Source organism: Podarcis vaucheri, assembly GCF_965113315.1.
Source record: "Podarcis vaucheri genome assembly, chromosome: 11".
NCBI lineage: Eukaryota > Metazoa > Chordata > Lepidosauria > Squamata > Lacertidae > Podarcis > Podarcis vaucheri.
This window is the reverse complement of record NC_138749.1, coordinates 28,083,012-28,098,730: the sequence shown is the minus strand read 5'-3', so window position 1 is coordinate 28,098,730 and position 15,719 is coordinate 28,083,012. Positions and strand designations below refer to the sequence as shown.

The following is a 15,719-nucleotide window of genomic DNA, read 5'->3' as shown; positions in this document are numbered from 1 at the left end:
CTTTGGGTGTGATTATATCTGGGTAAGTCTCTCTCTCTCTCTCTCTCTCTCTCTCTCTCTCTCTCTGTGTGTGTGTGTGCATGTAGAGAAGGAGAGTTACTGGGGAGGCGGGGCGGATATGTCCAAAACTGTTGTAGCTGCTATCACAGTACAAACAATAATAAATACATTCCTAATAGATTTGTCTCGGTTCAAGTCCTTATGGATCACGTCCAGTATAATATGATTACAGCTTCTTTTTTTAAAAAATGAAACCCCAGCCATTCCATTCATGTCTCTGAAATATCTTGGTCCTTGAGGTTCTTAGGAACCATTTGGGTTTTCATGGTAGGTTGCCTAGCACATCACAATGACAAACAATTAACACGTTCTGAGGATCTTCCCTGGATGGTTCAAGTAATCCTAGGATTCAAATGTTATTAGACTTCTAAGAGCTTTGGAAAGTTCAAATTTTTCCTGCATGCATTATCCTTTCCCAGGGTATCAACAGCTGTTTTCATTCTTAATAGCTTTGTCCCAGTTGTGTCTCCATAGCCTTCTTAATGCCCTTTGCAGATTTGTCTACAGCTATAAGTCTAAGCTGCTCGTATACAGGATACACTGCGTACATTTTGAATCTTTAGGGGAGCAATGGTTTGATTTAGATCAGTAGATTACAAAGCAAGCCTGAAACCTGGGTTCAAATTGATGCTCAGCCACCAACTCATGCCGGGTGGTCTTTAAGTAAATCATTATCTCAGACTCAGCTGCTGAACAAGAAAACATGAATGAAGGTGTGTCCAGATGGCATGTTTTGCACCATCTGCTATCGACTGCCAAAAAAGGAGGTGCAGTTTTGCCAATTTAAAGACCACCCACTGTGAGTGGGCATCCAACACCTAATTAAAGAGGCACACATTTTTAACAATTGGTCTAGTTGGAAGTCCACCCGTCATCCTAATTCCCCATTATTGGGTCCTTATTCCTCCTTCTTTTATTTTAGCATTTGTATGATCATAGAATAATAGAATTGTCAAGTTGGAAGGGACCACAAGGGTCATCTAGCAATGCTGGAATCTTTTTACTGAACATGGGGCTCAAACCCACAACCCTGAGATTAAGAGTCTCATGTCCTACTGACTGAGCTATCACCAGTTAGACAACCTGCTGCAATTTATCTGCTCTGAACAAAGGAGGCTGATGCAGCAGGAGTTGTTTCATCCAATGGTTATTTTAGCTCCATTTTGTCTAATTCCACTGTGATGGATCTCCAAGGTAGCCCTGATACCTGATTAGAGTTACTAGTTACACCAAGTATTTTATGGATGCAAAGCATGCACTCTATCCATTGAGCAGGTTTAAAGAGAGGCACATGGGTCAGTTGTGCACAATGTGAGGTCACATTAGTTATAAGTGAACTTCACCAGCTCACTTTGGAATCAGGCCTGGCAAATTAAGCTGTTTTCTAGAGGACTTGGAAAATAGACAATCCCTTGTCCATGCTGGCTGGGACTAACAGAAGTTGAAGTTCAACGACATCTGGATGACCACAGTTCCCCACTTCAATCTATAACATATAATATGATCCAAATAGGCTGGGGGGTTCCCTATCTTTTTAGAAGGCAATTCCATTGGATGTGTAGAGAACCGAAGGCCGCTCTGAAACCCAGAGGGAGGGAGATTAGCTCTGTAAATAATCCTGTGCATGGTGAATGCATGGCACTGAGTCACATGACAACAAACGAAAAGCTGTGGAAACACAAGAAGCTTAGCTTTCCCTGGAGTGAAGGGACGACTAATTAACAAAGTAATCTAAGCAGAGAGATTAGTTCTGGGCAGAAAGGTAGGATGGAAATAAATTATCAAATAAAATGCTAAATACTATAGTCTCTCAATTCCCCCCTTTCCCTTTTAAACCAGGATAATGCCATTATCTGTACTGTTACTTAAACTTTAAGCAATAATGCTGATAATGGCATTACATTGGTTTAACTGGAGAAAGGGTAGAACGAGAAGCCGCAGAATTGACAATTTTATTTTAAGTCTTAAAAGAGAACAGAAACCAAGAGATAATGATGGAAACAGCAGCTCATACTCTGCAAACAAGAGATTTTCATGTGCGTGTATATTCCTTCTGCGACTTCAGATGGAGGAAAGGATGGAAACTGAGAGACAAATAGGATGCTGGTCTGTGCCCATTACAACCCAAGGAACTCCATATTCCCAGATATTCCTCCTGTGGGTGACAGACAGCTCCTGTCCTTTCAGAAGGTAGCAGAGCAGTGGTGTCCAAACTTTTTTCAAAGAGGGCCAGATTTGATGAAGTGAAGGGCCGTGAGGGATGACCAAAGGGCCAACCAAAGTTGTTAACTTTTTTTAGGACTGAAGTTGCCACAGGGGCTGGATTAAACCGACCAGTGGGCCAGATTAGGCCCCCCAAATGGACTTTGGACATGTCTGTAATAGGGAATATTCTTTTAGTGAAACATCTATGCAGGGGTCACCAACCCAGAGATCATGGGCACTAGTTTGCCTGCCAGAACTGCCAATGGCAACCAGTGAAGGACGCAGTAAGTATCCCCTCAAAAATCCCCAGTGCACATGGGAGTGTTAACTCTTCCTGCTCAAAATAAAAAAATTCCTTCCTGCTCAGTTCCTGTTTGCTCCAGCTTAGCCTCTCCTCCATTGAACATGTCCCCTTGAACATACCCACACTTCATTGGATGCCGGGATTAGATGCCTACCTTACAGAAGTACAAAGAGTTTCTCTCTGTGAGTGAGCAGAGAGGTGGTGGAAGTAAATCTGTCCCCCCCCCCCCCAATTGAAGGGGAGGCGTGTTCCTGTTTCTTTTAAGATGCAGGAGCTAAACTGTGTTATATCACACCTCCACAACAGCCATTTTGTGACTGGTGCCGATTGAACTTTCCTCAAAATTCCAGATGTGCCCACTGGCTCCAAAATATTAGTGAAACTCCCAGCTTATGCACTGCCGTAATGTGCATGATCATTGGCTTGGATAATATAATGTAATCAGGTGTGTACAGTTAGCTAGAAAGTTTCTTCAGCAACTTGTATCTGAAGAACTTTGTTCCTGTGGCCCTCTAGACAAGGATTATCAGTGGACTGAAACCACCTCCAATAGCCTTTTACAATTTTTGATGCTTCAGATGTAACAGGCAGCACCAACACATGGATACACCAAGGACCTTCGCACCTGTTTCCCCCCACACTTCTCAGTATCCAAATAGGAAGTCTGAGCTTGCAAATTTCCATGTGGAGCAGCAGCACTTATGTATGACATGGATTCCTCTTCAAAAACAGCAGGCTGATTTGGAACACCAATTGCCCACAGACCTGCTTGCGTGAAAGTGTCTCAAGCCAATTTGTCCAAAGCACAGTGGATGTCGGTGCCCAACAGAATTTTTGGACCAGTATTTGGAAGTGCTGGAACCACAACATTTGATTGAAAACTTGAGGTTTTCAGACAGTGACAGCGACACTCAGTGCTTCCAAACAGCAAAGGCCGACCAAGGTTTTTCAAATGTTCTCTTCCAGCAATTTAACCCTGGCTTAACTTTAACTAAATGTATCAGCAGATACTCTCCATTTCTTATATTCATTAAAGTTGCTGTTCTTTCCCCCCATCTACTTCTTCCACCCACTTGAGTCAACTGCTGGGAGCACTTTTTTGTGCCATGTTGAACCCCAGCTCTGTTCCCACATAAGACTTGTTTGCATGTCATACTATAGCAGCCTTCCCCAACGTGCTGTTCTCCAGATGTGGTTGGCTTGCAACTGCAATCATGCCTGAGCATTGGCCATTCTGGATGAGGATGATGAAAGCTAGGGAATGCTACCTGTAGTGTCCGTCCCTCCCTCAAACAGCTCTCAAGAGGGTGAAACCCTCATTGAACCGGGCCCTGTCATCCATCACCCTTAGAAGTTTCACAGTGATGCAACTATGGTTGGTCCAGATTAAAAACAATGTCATGCCAAATAAAGAGGGGGCAAAGGGGAATGACAATGACCTGATGCACAAAACCAATTTGGTCCATAGACCTGAGGTTCCACACCTCTGCCTTAGGCCCTCAAGTAAAGAGAAGTGTGAAAAAGAGGCCAGAACACACGAGAGCCACCAGATATAGGTTTAAAGATTTGGGCATGCCCAGTGAGATTTCACAGAACAGCACCGCCCTCACCGCCTGACCTTTAAAGCCCTAAATGGCCTCAGCCCAGCATACCTGAAGGAGTGTCTCCACACCCATTGTTCTGCCTGGACACTGAGGTCCTTCTGGCGGTTCCCTCGCTGCGAGAAGTCAAGTTACAGGGAACCAGGCAGAGGGCCTTCTCGGTAGTGGCACCCGCCCTGTGGAACGCCCTCCCACCAGATGTCAAGGAAATAAACAACCATCTGACTTTTAGAAGACATCTGAAGGCAGCCATGTTTAGGGAAGTTTTTAATGTTTTTAATATTCTGTTGGAAGCCATCCAGATTGGCAGGGGAAACCCAGCCAGATGGAAGGGGTACAAATAATATATTATTATTATTATTATTATTATTATTATTATTATTATTATTATTTGATTTTGGAAGTCCTTCATGTTTCAAAAGAGAAGCACAAGCCCTGGATGCCACCTAAAGTCTAGAGGGGACACTAATAATCTGTTTTATCCTAAAAGGCATTTGTGTGAATGAAGTTTTATTATAATACAGGCGACTCAACTTATGCGGGGATTATGTTCTGGGGACTGTGCGAAAAGTCAAAAACATGTATAGTAAAAATACATTGGGTTCAATTGCTGGTGGGATTGCTAAACCATTTTCCCCAGAACTCTCCCCTGCTCTCTCTCTCTCTCTGCCAAGCGCATGAAGCTGAGTGCACACAAGTTAAATGTGAGTAGGGTGCAAGTTACCTGTACCACATGGAAGTATGTACCACATACTCTTACCATCCAAATAAAAAGGAAAGTATGTCCATCTCATGCACTAGGAACTACTAATCTACTGGAGTACCAAGTTGAAATATTTATTTTCCCCTTTATACTTGGGGTCCTTTGGGGAGAAATCATATGCTACCATCCTTTAGACTACCAGCTGATCATCAGAAACCAAGCACACAAGAGAGCCAGCAATGCGACCATGACCCCATTGAGGATTCAACACATAAAGCGCAGTTGCAAAACAATCTTTATTCTGGCTGAAGATCTAGTACAATTTTTTTTTTAAAGCAACTTAAAAACAGGACACAGCTCCATCAATTTCAGAAAGCCAGCATCTTTTAAGGAGGTGCATTTACCTTTTAAAGGCAATGTACAAAGCGATCCATTTAGCTTCTTCCTCCCTTACAAAAATTAAAAACAACAAAAATTTTAATGTTTTAAAGACATTTAACAGAACAGAGCTTATTTTTTTTTCCTATGGAGGGAAAAAACCAAGAATAAAAATAGCAGCATGTTGGGCAGCTAATGCAGTCTCATAGGGACAAATGGTAATGTAACTTTTCCTAATTTTGTATCTGGCTCATTTTAAAAGCAGATCTTACAAGATCTGTGGGGTTTCTTTGTGTGTATGTTTTTTTAAAAAATGGAATATTGCATTTTTAACCATGTCCCATGGGAGGCATTTTGCTTGGAACTGCCCATTCTGAAAGCGATCCTGAACAAAAGCCACCTTAGGAATCACTTTCCCAAACAAATACCATGCATAGCAAAAGCACTGTGTTAAAACTAACCAATGTTCTTCTCAATGAAAAACATCAGAATGACCCCCCCCTTCCCCCAAAGCATCAAAGCTCATTGTTAATTACATGACAAAGCCACTTTTTCTACATAACAGCTGACACTGAAACATAAGATTTGGCTTGACACATTAAAACAAATTCTAGAAACATGACCTTTTCCAAGCTCCCTCTGTCTTTGAACCAAGTTGCTGGAATTTGAAATCAGGTGCATCCAGATCATTCACTCTTCCCTAGTCTGAAGGGCAGGAGGGGTGGAGAAGGCTGTGTGTTCCTTTTTCAATAAAAGTTAGAGACGTTGAAATATGCTCAGTTAAGTACCATGATTGAATACAGCAGACTTCTTCCATTTCTCTTTTATAATAGGAAATAGTGATCTGGACTCAATTTTTCCTCCTTGTAAAAAAAACCAAGAAGAAAGCACTCCCCCTTTATACAAACTTCCAATTAACAGCATTTCTCTATTTTATTTGCAATGCATCTTCTGCCAAATGGCACAAAGAATCTCCAGGGCAGCCAACGACACACAAAACGATAAAATCTGAACATTAAAATACACCTCAGAACACCATCCAGCCTGCTCCTTCCAGGTTGTTTGGTTGTTTGAATACATGGGAAACTTGGGAGTAAAGTTTCACTTCATGCTGAAAACCGAGGTGAGAATGTGGTCCTTACACACACACACACACACACACACACACACACACACACACACACGTAACATCAGAGACAGCAAACCTAAGCCTCAAGTTAAGGAATCCATAACTTGTTTTGTCTGTAGTAGCTGTATTCATTTTAGGTGCACCGGGATATAAACAGGACAGTTCATATTCTAGAAACCCAGTTTAATTATCTTTGTAGCTCGGAGGTTTGCTTCTGTCTCTCTGCATCCTAAACCAGAGAGGGAGAGGCAATGCAAAGAGGCAGAGTTTTGCATGTGCATGCACTGCTAGCTTGGGGACCACAAACTAAAAAGGGTATTGCTATGCAGTTTCCAAGGCTGAGACACTGTATCCAGCTCCAAAAGCTGCACGTGTGGTTTCGCAGAACAAGATTGGCAACAGTGCACAGCAAATACTGTCAAACTGAGCAGTGCCGATCACTGGGGTGGCTAGTTTGGGTGGTGTGAGGACTGAATCCAGGCATCACCTTTCTTTGCCCCCATGGACCTACGCTTAGCCTTCTCTTCCCTCTAAACAGGTGATCAGAACTCGCAGCGCCACCTCTCCGTTTGACAATACGTCAGGCGCAGCCAACCTACAGATGCACAACTATCTCTGTCAAAGTGCATTCGGGTCATATGACAACAGCAAACTACTTGCTATTCAGTGACCAGTCGTAATTTGCCTTCCAAGAACTATCACTGGAGCAAAATGCATGTGTTTCCTCCTCGCTACTGTTGAGTGGAGAAGAATAAAGGAACTGATTAAAATTGGTATAGTTCTTGTTGATCAATGCTCCTTGAGATGAAATGTGACACTCAGCCCACTTCCACCTGAGTAAACTTGGGAGTAATTCCATTGACTCTCATGAGACTACTCCAGTGAAAGGGGATTTAAGCTTGCAGGGGCAGCCCAAACTCCCGCCAAAGCCTTCTTCAAGGTTGGCAAAGCCCCAGCTGGTTTTAAAGGGGGTTTGAACCGAACCCTGAAGTTTTCTGAAACACACTGCATTCCTCAGAAAAGCAAAGCCAACGAGTGATAAAAAACTCCTCACAGCATCAAATATAAAGATACTAGAAAAAAAAGGACTGAGGGAACAAAGCTAATTTATTCATAGTGTTACCTAACAAGAAAGATAGATGTGCAAGGAGTCCGTAGTGCTTTGTTTTAAAAAGCACTGATTACCTAATGGGTTAAAACCATAAAAAGTTCCACAATATCTATTTTCTTTTCGCTTATTCACTAAAACAAAATAAAAAAAGACTTCCAGAGTTCCTTAACACTAATCTGTAAAACAGAAAACACAACTATGATTTTTAAAGTTTTGCTCAAGAAATGCAGAATTTGGTTAGATACTAGATCAATGAGGTTTTATGTTTCTTTCATTACTTTTAATCCATTGGTACCTGATTTGTTTGCCTATTCAGATGACTGCATTTGTTTTTTGTTTTACTCCATAGAGATATGAAAGTAATAAAAGATTAATTGTGGGAAATATGTGTCACAGAACCGGGACTTCCTAAAATTATCCTAATTATACTCTGTTATTCACAAAAATATGAAATATGGAAGCCAAATGCACACATGGTTGAAAAACCACCCACCAAAAACAATTTACCCATACAATATGGAAAATATCTTGATGAAGCGTCTAGAATTGTTGGTCAAAATTTCACATGTCAGTCAACAGGATTAAATCTGATTTAACTACCCAAGTAGCCAATGTTTTCTGACTGTTTTTCTGCAGCATTCAAAACAAGATGGACATTTGTCTTCATTCAAATACAAACAGAACCAGCACAGAAATCTAAAACTCTCCCAATAAAATATACTGGGATTCCATAATCTGAAGGTATTTCTCAAACAATATTGTTGGACTCAGTGATACTTTGCAATGTTCATATATTCTTTTATTGAATAAAGCAGCTTTGAAGCTTATCAGGCACTGCCCAACAAAATATTTAGTCAAGAAGGAAATCTTGAATTTTAACCTTGAGCTAGCAGCCCAATTCTCTATACAAAGTGAGGCGGGGGGGGGACCCTGTTAAAATAGTTCGTAGTTTTAATTCTAAAACCACCTTTTACTGACATCCTGCACATTACTTTTTAAAAAATGGCCGAGGAAATAATGAACGAACTGAAAAATAACACCAAAATATGTATTAAGGGAACATTCTGAGATGACAAAAAGAAAAAAGCTTATCCTCTAGTTACACTTGAACAAATACAGCCTATAGAAAATGAAGTATTGCATAGCAGTGTAAGGATTTAGCTTTCGGTGAAACAAATAGTGAACAGAATGAGTTTGGTATTGACAGTATCCATCTAAGATATTTAGTCATCCGGAACTATGTACATATTATATATACTGTATGCCATAAAAGTCCAGTTTTATTCAGTCTTAAATATCTTCTTAAAACAGGAATTTAAATGTCTAAACAAAAACACTTCCTGGCACTTATGTTACCCACGTCTGTTTTAAAGTGTCTTCTAAAGTGTCCCTTAAAACATGAAAGTGCCGCTCTGCTACATATCATTCGCCAGAAAACCAGCAATCCACAAAACTGGCAATCCGCATCCTCTGTGTGCAACCACATCACCCAAGTCGCAACGGAGAAATTCTGACGCCACTTTACACAGCCCCTGCTGCACTTTGGAGTCTTCAGAGTTCCAACATTTGAGCTCTTAAAGCTTCGACGAGGTGGTCAGCAAGCACCATGGTTAAAGGCCTCTATGTCCCTGCAGGGAGACAGGTATAGCACTTCTCTTTTGATGTGTTTTGCCTTCTGCTTAGTTTTTTTTTCCTCTAAAAAAGAAAGCACTTTAGATTAGAAATGTGTGTTCGCAGCTCTTAAAACTGCATTCTCTCCCACTGCGGTTGCGAAGAAAGCTTCAGTCCCATCTGAAGACAGATGGCTTTGACACTTTAGCTCCAACTCAAGAGCATTCTCTACCCAGAGGCCTCAAGATTGTTGAATGATCTTTGTGGGTGTTTTAATAGAAAGAGACAAACCCCAGAGTATTATTAACATCTTCATCGCCTCTGCTGTGCATATACTGGATAGGCTAGTGTGACATTGAGAGAGTCATTGTGTTGCACTAGCGATGTGTGTTGATAATGTAGCACCAGTTCTTTCAGCGAGTTGTACAAGTTATATGGCTCTGCAAATCCAAACCCAGTAGGCGTTTCGTTGATAACACAATGCTTCACTTCACCATCCACACTAAAAGAAGAGAGAAAGATTTTTTTTAGGTACATCCTTCTTATTTTAAGTTATCCTTAAAATGAGAAAATAAAAAAATCCTTTGTTCCATTATTACTATATAACCTAAAATTACTCCCACTGCTCCACTCGCCTTTAACTAATAATATTTTTTGATTTTGTTGCTCCACATACGGATAACCTAAAGTTCCCCGTTTCTCTGAAATAATTTCAACATCTCTCAGAATATTTCTTGAACTTTGGCTGCAATCCTATACATACACCCCTGGAAGTCCCACTGAATTCAACGGAGCTTACCTCAAAGTAAACATGTATAGGATGACACTATTATTCAAAAACATTTCGTATCACTGAATAAAGTTTGAACATTCTTACTTTAATTCATGTTCGTCATTAATTGCACATCTTTATGTCAACAACCAGCCTTCACTCAGAAGTGAAGTTAGGCCTAAAAGTGCAGAACATATTGGGTTGGCAGAGTGAGCATTTAAAAAACATGGCTACTCAAGGAAACAAGTATGGGATTGTGAGGGGAGCACGGCCAAGCAAATTACACTGGCTGTTGGGGTCTTCTCCACCAGCAGAGCAGATAAGCATATAACTAAGAGAGATTAGGCAGGGAGGAGAGCACATAGGTGCGTACAAATAACCCACAAATGTTGGTAACTGATAATATTAAAATGTTAAGATTCAGGACAATATCCTCATAGAATTGGAAGGGATCATGAGGTTCAGGAACTGTTTTCCCAACAAGGGGCTCAAACCCACAACCCTGAGAGTAAGAGTCTCATGCTCTACCAACTGAGCTATCCCAGATACCTCAAACGTTATTAGTCAGATTCAAATGCGAGTCCTGCTAGAACAGCGAGGGTTCCCCTTCTCTCCTTCCTCCTGCCCAATTGGCTCTGGAGAGGTTGGGAGATCCCCTCTGAAAGCACACAGGGGTAGGAGAGTTTGTTCCATCTGGCAAGAAGTCATTGCTTTTGCTGACAGAACAATTGTATGAGTGTGATGCTGAATTTCGCCCAATGTTGCAAGATAGATAATTTTTAATGGAATTGAGGATGTTACATGTCCCACTGCTTTAGAAGTAGGGTAAAACATTTGGATACATACACAACGGAGCACGCAGAGCAACCCGGCTTGCTACTTTCCCGAATAAGGAATGTGCCATCCCTTTTCCCACGCAGCAAATTTTCTGCTTGGCCTCTGTTGATATTTCCTACATTCCATGTTCGTTCATCATGATGAGGCAAATCCTCATCATCTTCCACCATAGAATATTGCCTATTGGGAGGAGAAGCAACATGCAATAGTTAAGAACCAGATGAAATTAACTTTTAATATATTTATTACACTTCCACCCAAATTATTTAATTCAGGACTTCAAACGTTGGCCCCATCAGCATTCTCAAATACAGTGGTACCTCTAGTTACGGACTTGATCCGTTCTGGGTTGCCGTTCGCACCCCGAACAGTCTGCAACTAGAGCGCTGCTTCTGCACATGTGTGCGGCGCGATAGAGCACTTCTACACATGGGCGAGATGCACAGAGCGCTTATGCGCATGCAGTGAAACCCAGAAGTATACACTTCTGGGTTTGCTGTGTTCGTATCCTGAAAAAATGCAACCGGAGACTGATGTAACAAGAGGTGCGACTGTACATGAGGGCATGATTCAGGCTTTGATGAGAAAAAAATAATTTCCTAATCATCATGACTGTCTTCCAAATATTGTAAGACACAAACTACAGAATTGTTTTCCTGAGTCTACAGGATGTACAAATTGCTGCCTACAACTTTTGCCATGTGGCAACAAAATGAGATCAAGAGGATTCTTGTCAGCTTCACATTATGGTAACAACCCAGTTATTATTATTTTTTAACAGGTTGGATCCAGACTGCCTTCCATGGGTGGAAAGTCTCCTTCCAACTGTCTAGATCAATGTGAGCAATGCCAAGGAGGCTGCGTGGCGGAAGGTGGAGTGAACGGGTAAGCCATCTCCCTTCCCTCACCAGTGAGAATGGAGCCTGGACCTAAGCCAACATGACTGAGAAGTTCTCAAGTACTGCCATCACTAATGGTGCTGCCCTGCTGTCAGCACAAAACAGTTCAACATGAGCCAGCTTTGGGTCCGCTAAGATGGCTCTAGTTTTCAAACAAGACTATGCACTCACCCAAAACACAGATTGCGATCCATAATCACAAATGTGTCTTATAAATAAAGCGGAACAAGCCCTAGATTAATGCAGAGTGTTCCCGCTAACAGGGAGTAACCCCCCCCCCCACTGCTTCTCCCCCAATCTGACCTTGGTGTTATTTAAAAGCATTCCTCTATGAATTTAGAATCTGTCTTGTTCTGCTGGTTTACTGAAAACACATTCTGGAATGCTCAGCAGCAGCATAGCAAATACCTTTCCAAAAGAGCTAGCACCCAAAGTTTGTTGAAACCCTGTTGCCTTCACATTTACTTGCTCCAAACATCTAAGGCTTCAGCAGCTGCTGCAAAATCACTATTGTGGGTTCAATAGTAATATAATGTGGTTGCAATTGTCATAGTAAACTATGAGCTTCTCTTTATTGAAAAGAACAGGAGGTGCCACAGACCTCTGTGCAGATAGAAAACTAGATGAAAGGTTGACTATCTCCTCTACTTTCCTAGGATTAAGATGGACAAAAGGATAACCACCTTGTGGTATCAAGGCTGTGGGAGAATCAGACGCCGTAGCCTCTTTTACAAAATATGAAATTGCTAAGGATTCAACTCTTAGCTCTCCACTAGCCCGAAAAGTAAAACTGATGCCCAAGCTAGCCTTCTTGAAGAGACCAAGTATCACAGTCCCTACATTACAATATTCATATTCCATCAATGAAAATGTATAGAGTCATAATTTAACTGGTGTAATACAAGTGCTCAAAAAGACTATGGATGCTTACTCTTCTGTATTTTCATTGCCAAGCCATTCATTCAGTTTCTTTTGCCGAACTCCCTTCTGAGTCAGCCACCTGAAAAGTAAATTTGAAGGCATAGTTAGTGATGGAAATATGCATTAAAAATGGACTCAAATTGAAGTAGTACACTTAAAAATCTGGCAACTCATAGGCACTTACATCAAGTACTGATCTCTGGTCTTTCTGAGCTGTATAAGGTCTGGTTTAATGCTGTTCATGCGTTTGTCTATCTCCCTGTATTCAGCAGCTTGCTTCTTCAAATCTTCTTCCAGTCTATGCCGACTGTCCACAATTTCACTGATTCGAGATTTCAGCTTTTCATAGTTGTGCATTATTCTGGAGGGGAAAATTAGGCATGTTAGATTCTAGATAGATTCTTAACGCACTGCTTAGGCTTGCAGTTTCTTTAGAGCACTTTAAATATAAAAATCTTAAGACACTGCTACCAACCTTTGTATTTCTTTCTCATTTCCTTCCCGTTTGAACTTTTCAATATATTCTTTGCTGTATCTTTCCTGTGTTTGGCACTGCTCTTCAAATATTTTTATGGTTTCATTAAATGCTTCAATAGCAGTTCTTTTCATTTGAATTTCCTAGAGGGGAGAAAAGCTGCAAATTCAGTTTCTGCAAAACTCAGAAAGGGGCTGGATGTTCTATACCTGAAACACATTTGTGATTGGGTATTTTTTTTAATGCCAGTAAAGTAGCAAGGGTGGTTGCCTGCATGCCTTTCTTTCTGATGCCTGAAAAATCAACTTTGATTGGTGAACACAGGAAGTTGCCGTGTATTGAAATCAGACCAGTGGTCCAGCAAGCTGTGTACTGTCTGCTCTAACTGGCAGTGGATCCCCACAATTTCATAGAGGAATCTTTTCCAGCCTTACCTGAGGATGCTAGCGAGTAAACCTAGGACCTGCTGCATGCAAAGGATGTATGTGCTCTACTAATGAGCTACCACCCTGCCTTGGCTGAGATCCAAGGAGCCAAGCAACTAGTTCTATGTGCCCAAGGGTGCAATGGGCTGGTGTGCGCTTTTGAACAGCAGCCTTGCCCCTCAACCCACTACCACCACATGGCAAACTAAGCTGCAGGGGCATTCAAAAGCAGGTGTTCAAAGAGAAAAGGTCAAAACTTCTGCAGGGCACATCTAAAGTAGTTCTATCAATCCCATCATTTGTTCACTGCATTTTTGTAGGTTTACAGCAAAGGTAATAAAGACATTTCTGTATCTATATACTGTGGTCTGGATGTGTACTAAGTTAGTTGTGTTTTGTTCCTAACTGTAGGTCTGCTGATTTCAATAGGAACTTAGTTCAACTTCCAGGCTGGATCCAGCCCAATATATACTCAGCATCACCACTATTTTCAATTGTAGGAACACTTTACTCTAATATTGAGGTCGTCTGAGCAATTGGTTAGCTTTCCTGGTTTTATTTTGGCTATAATAAACGCTAAAACCAATGGTTTACTAGTGACAGTACCATAAAGTATTAAGTCCAGTCTAGACACTGTTCCTGACTCCAGTGGCTAAGTTGAAGTCCTTCAAGAGTACTAACAGTACAGTGTTCATATACCTGTGCAACTATGTTATTCTGATAAGAAATAGAGCATCATTATTTAAAACATATTTCTTGCTGGGGAAGTCATTATTATCACGAATATAAGCATTAGTCCGAAACCAGGTATAGTAAAATTACAAGTGAGTTGTGTGTGCAGACATAAAACACAAAACTATAGTGTAACTATAACCCAGAAATAATATTTTTTTAAAAGGGCATATCCAAATCTTTAAGAAGTAGAAGATTCCTCCCATATCAACAGTGCGGTTTACTCACACTAGTAAAATCTAGTCTCTGTATAGATAATGTCAACTTTCCTGCTGGGCCCAGCTGTCTTATTCAAACAGCATATAATCTTTACTGTAAAATTTATTAATTAATAGTGTGCCAGTGCCCCTGGATGTGACCAGACAAGAAGCACAGTGGCCAAGCAAATAAGGAGTAAAACAACGGCAAGCTGCTCCACTATTCAAACCATACACTTTTCGTCCTTTCAAAACATACTCAAAGGTCATCGTAGCACATTTACAAATGTCAAGAAGATTTAACCTCAGAATGCTCCTGTTATAGTTCCTACTGAAGGCCCCGCTGTGGCAAAGTGCTTTATAGACTGAGTTCATGGTAGACATTCCACACTACTCACCTGAGATGTTCTTGTGTAGTCTTCATAGAGTCTGTCATACTCTCTGTTCTTCTCTTGGAATTGGATATTATATTCATGCAATTTCTTCCCAACTGCTTCAATGCTATCCTCTTTAACCACTTGATCCTGGAAAGACAAGCACATGGAGATACATGTCCAATGAAGACCAGGCTTCTTAAATATTCATGTTTTGCACAATGCAATGGGCTGGGTCTAGAGACAGGCATGTATAATACAGCAGCCCCCCGCCCCTCATCACCAGTAATCAGCCAAGAAATTTTGACTGAATGAACGTCCATGGATTCTGCACATGACAGAATGCATTGCTTACAATGCTGCCACCGAAAACAGATGTATACCCCATGCATTTTATTGTGGAATGAGCTTATGTGTTTATTAAATGCAACGGCTCGTTCTTCTTGCTTACAAGAGAAAGCTCGTGTCGTGATTAGCCTATTAGTCCAAGATGTTTCTTTTGCTTATGCCACTTACGGAGCTCCTGAAATGTGCACCACTATTCAAATCAGCAACTTTTCGTTTTAATAGATTTATAAACCACTCACATTACAAAACTACCAAAAGCTGTGTAGAGGAAACAAAAAATAAGTAAAAATATATACAAAAACAACAGCAGATGGCAACACTGTAGCAACAGCAGTATTCTGCACCATTATTAGAACTTCTGGACCAAACTCAAGAGCAACCCACATCTAGTGCACTGCAGCACTCATTGAGGTTACTAGTACATGGACTGCTGTGGCCAGATTGTACCTGCCCAGTAACATTCACAGCTGGTAGAAGCCACGTGTAGCCACTGACACCATCTGAGCATCTAATGACAAGGTTGTATCACTGTGTAGCCCCAGACCATGAACTCGCTCCTTCAAAGGGTGTGTGACCCCATTCAGAACAGGCCAATGGCCATTTTCCCAGAACCGGGAATGCCCACCCACAGGGTATC

At 41.2% G+C, this 15,719-nt stretch overlaps 1 protein-coding gene across 4 annotated transcripts in view; it reads right to left on the bottom strand.

The window, feature by feature from the left end:
- Window positions 1–5,150: 5,150 nt before the first annotated feature.
- Window positions 5,151–15,719, bottom strand: part of PIK3R1 (phosphoinositide-3-kinase regulatory subunit 1) — a 63,651-nt gene continuing 53,082 nt past the window's right edge. For all 4 annotated transcript variants that reach the window (XM_082191912.1, XM_082191913.1, XM_082191915.1 and 1 more), the window contains 6 exons: window positions 14,759–14,884; window positions 13,007–13,149; window positions 12,716–12,892; window positions 12,542–12,610; window positions 10,721–10,891; window positions 5,151–9,604 (listed from right to left, as the gene is read on the bottom strand). In XM_082191912.1, the coding sequence (XP_082048038.1) occupies window positions 9,415–9,604; window positions 10,721–10,891; window positions 12,542–12,610; window positions 12,716–12,892; window positions 13,007–13,149; window positions 14,759–14,884 (876 nt within the window). In that variant the 3' untranslated portion in view covers window positions 5,151–9,414. The remainder of the gene's footprint in view (window positions 9,605–10,720; window positions 10,892–12,541; window positions 12,611–12,715; window positions 12,893–13,006; window positions 13,150–14,758; window positions 14,885–15,719) is intronic.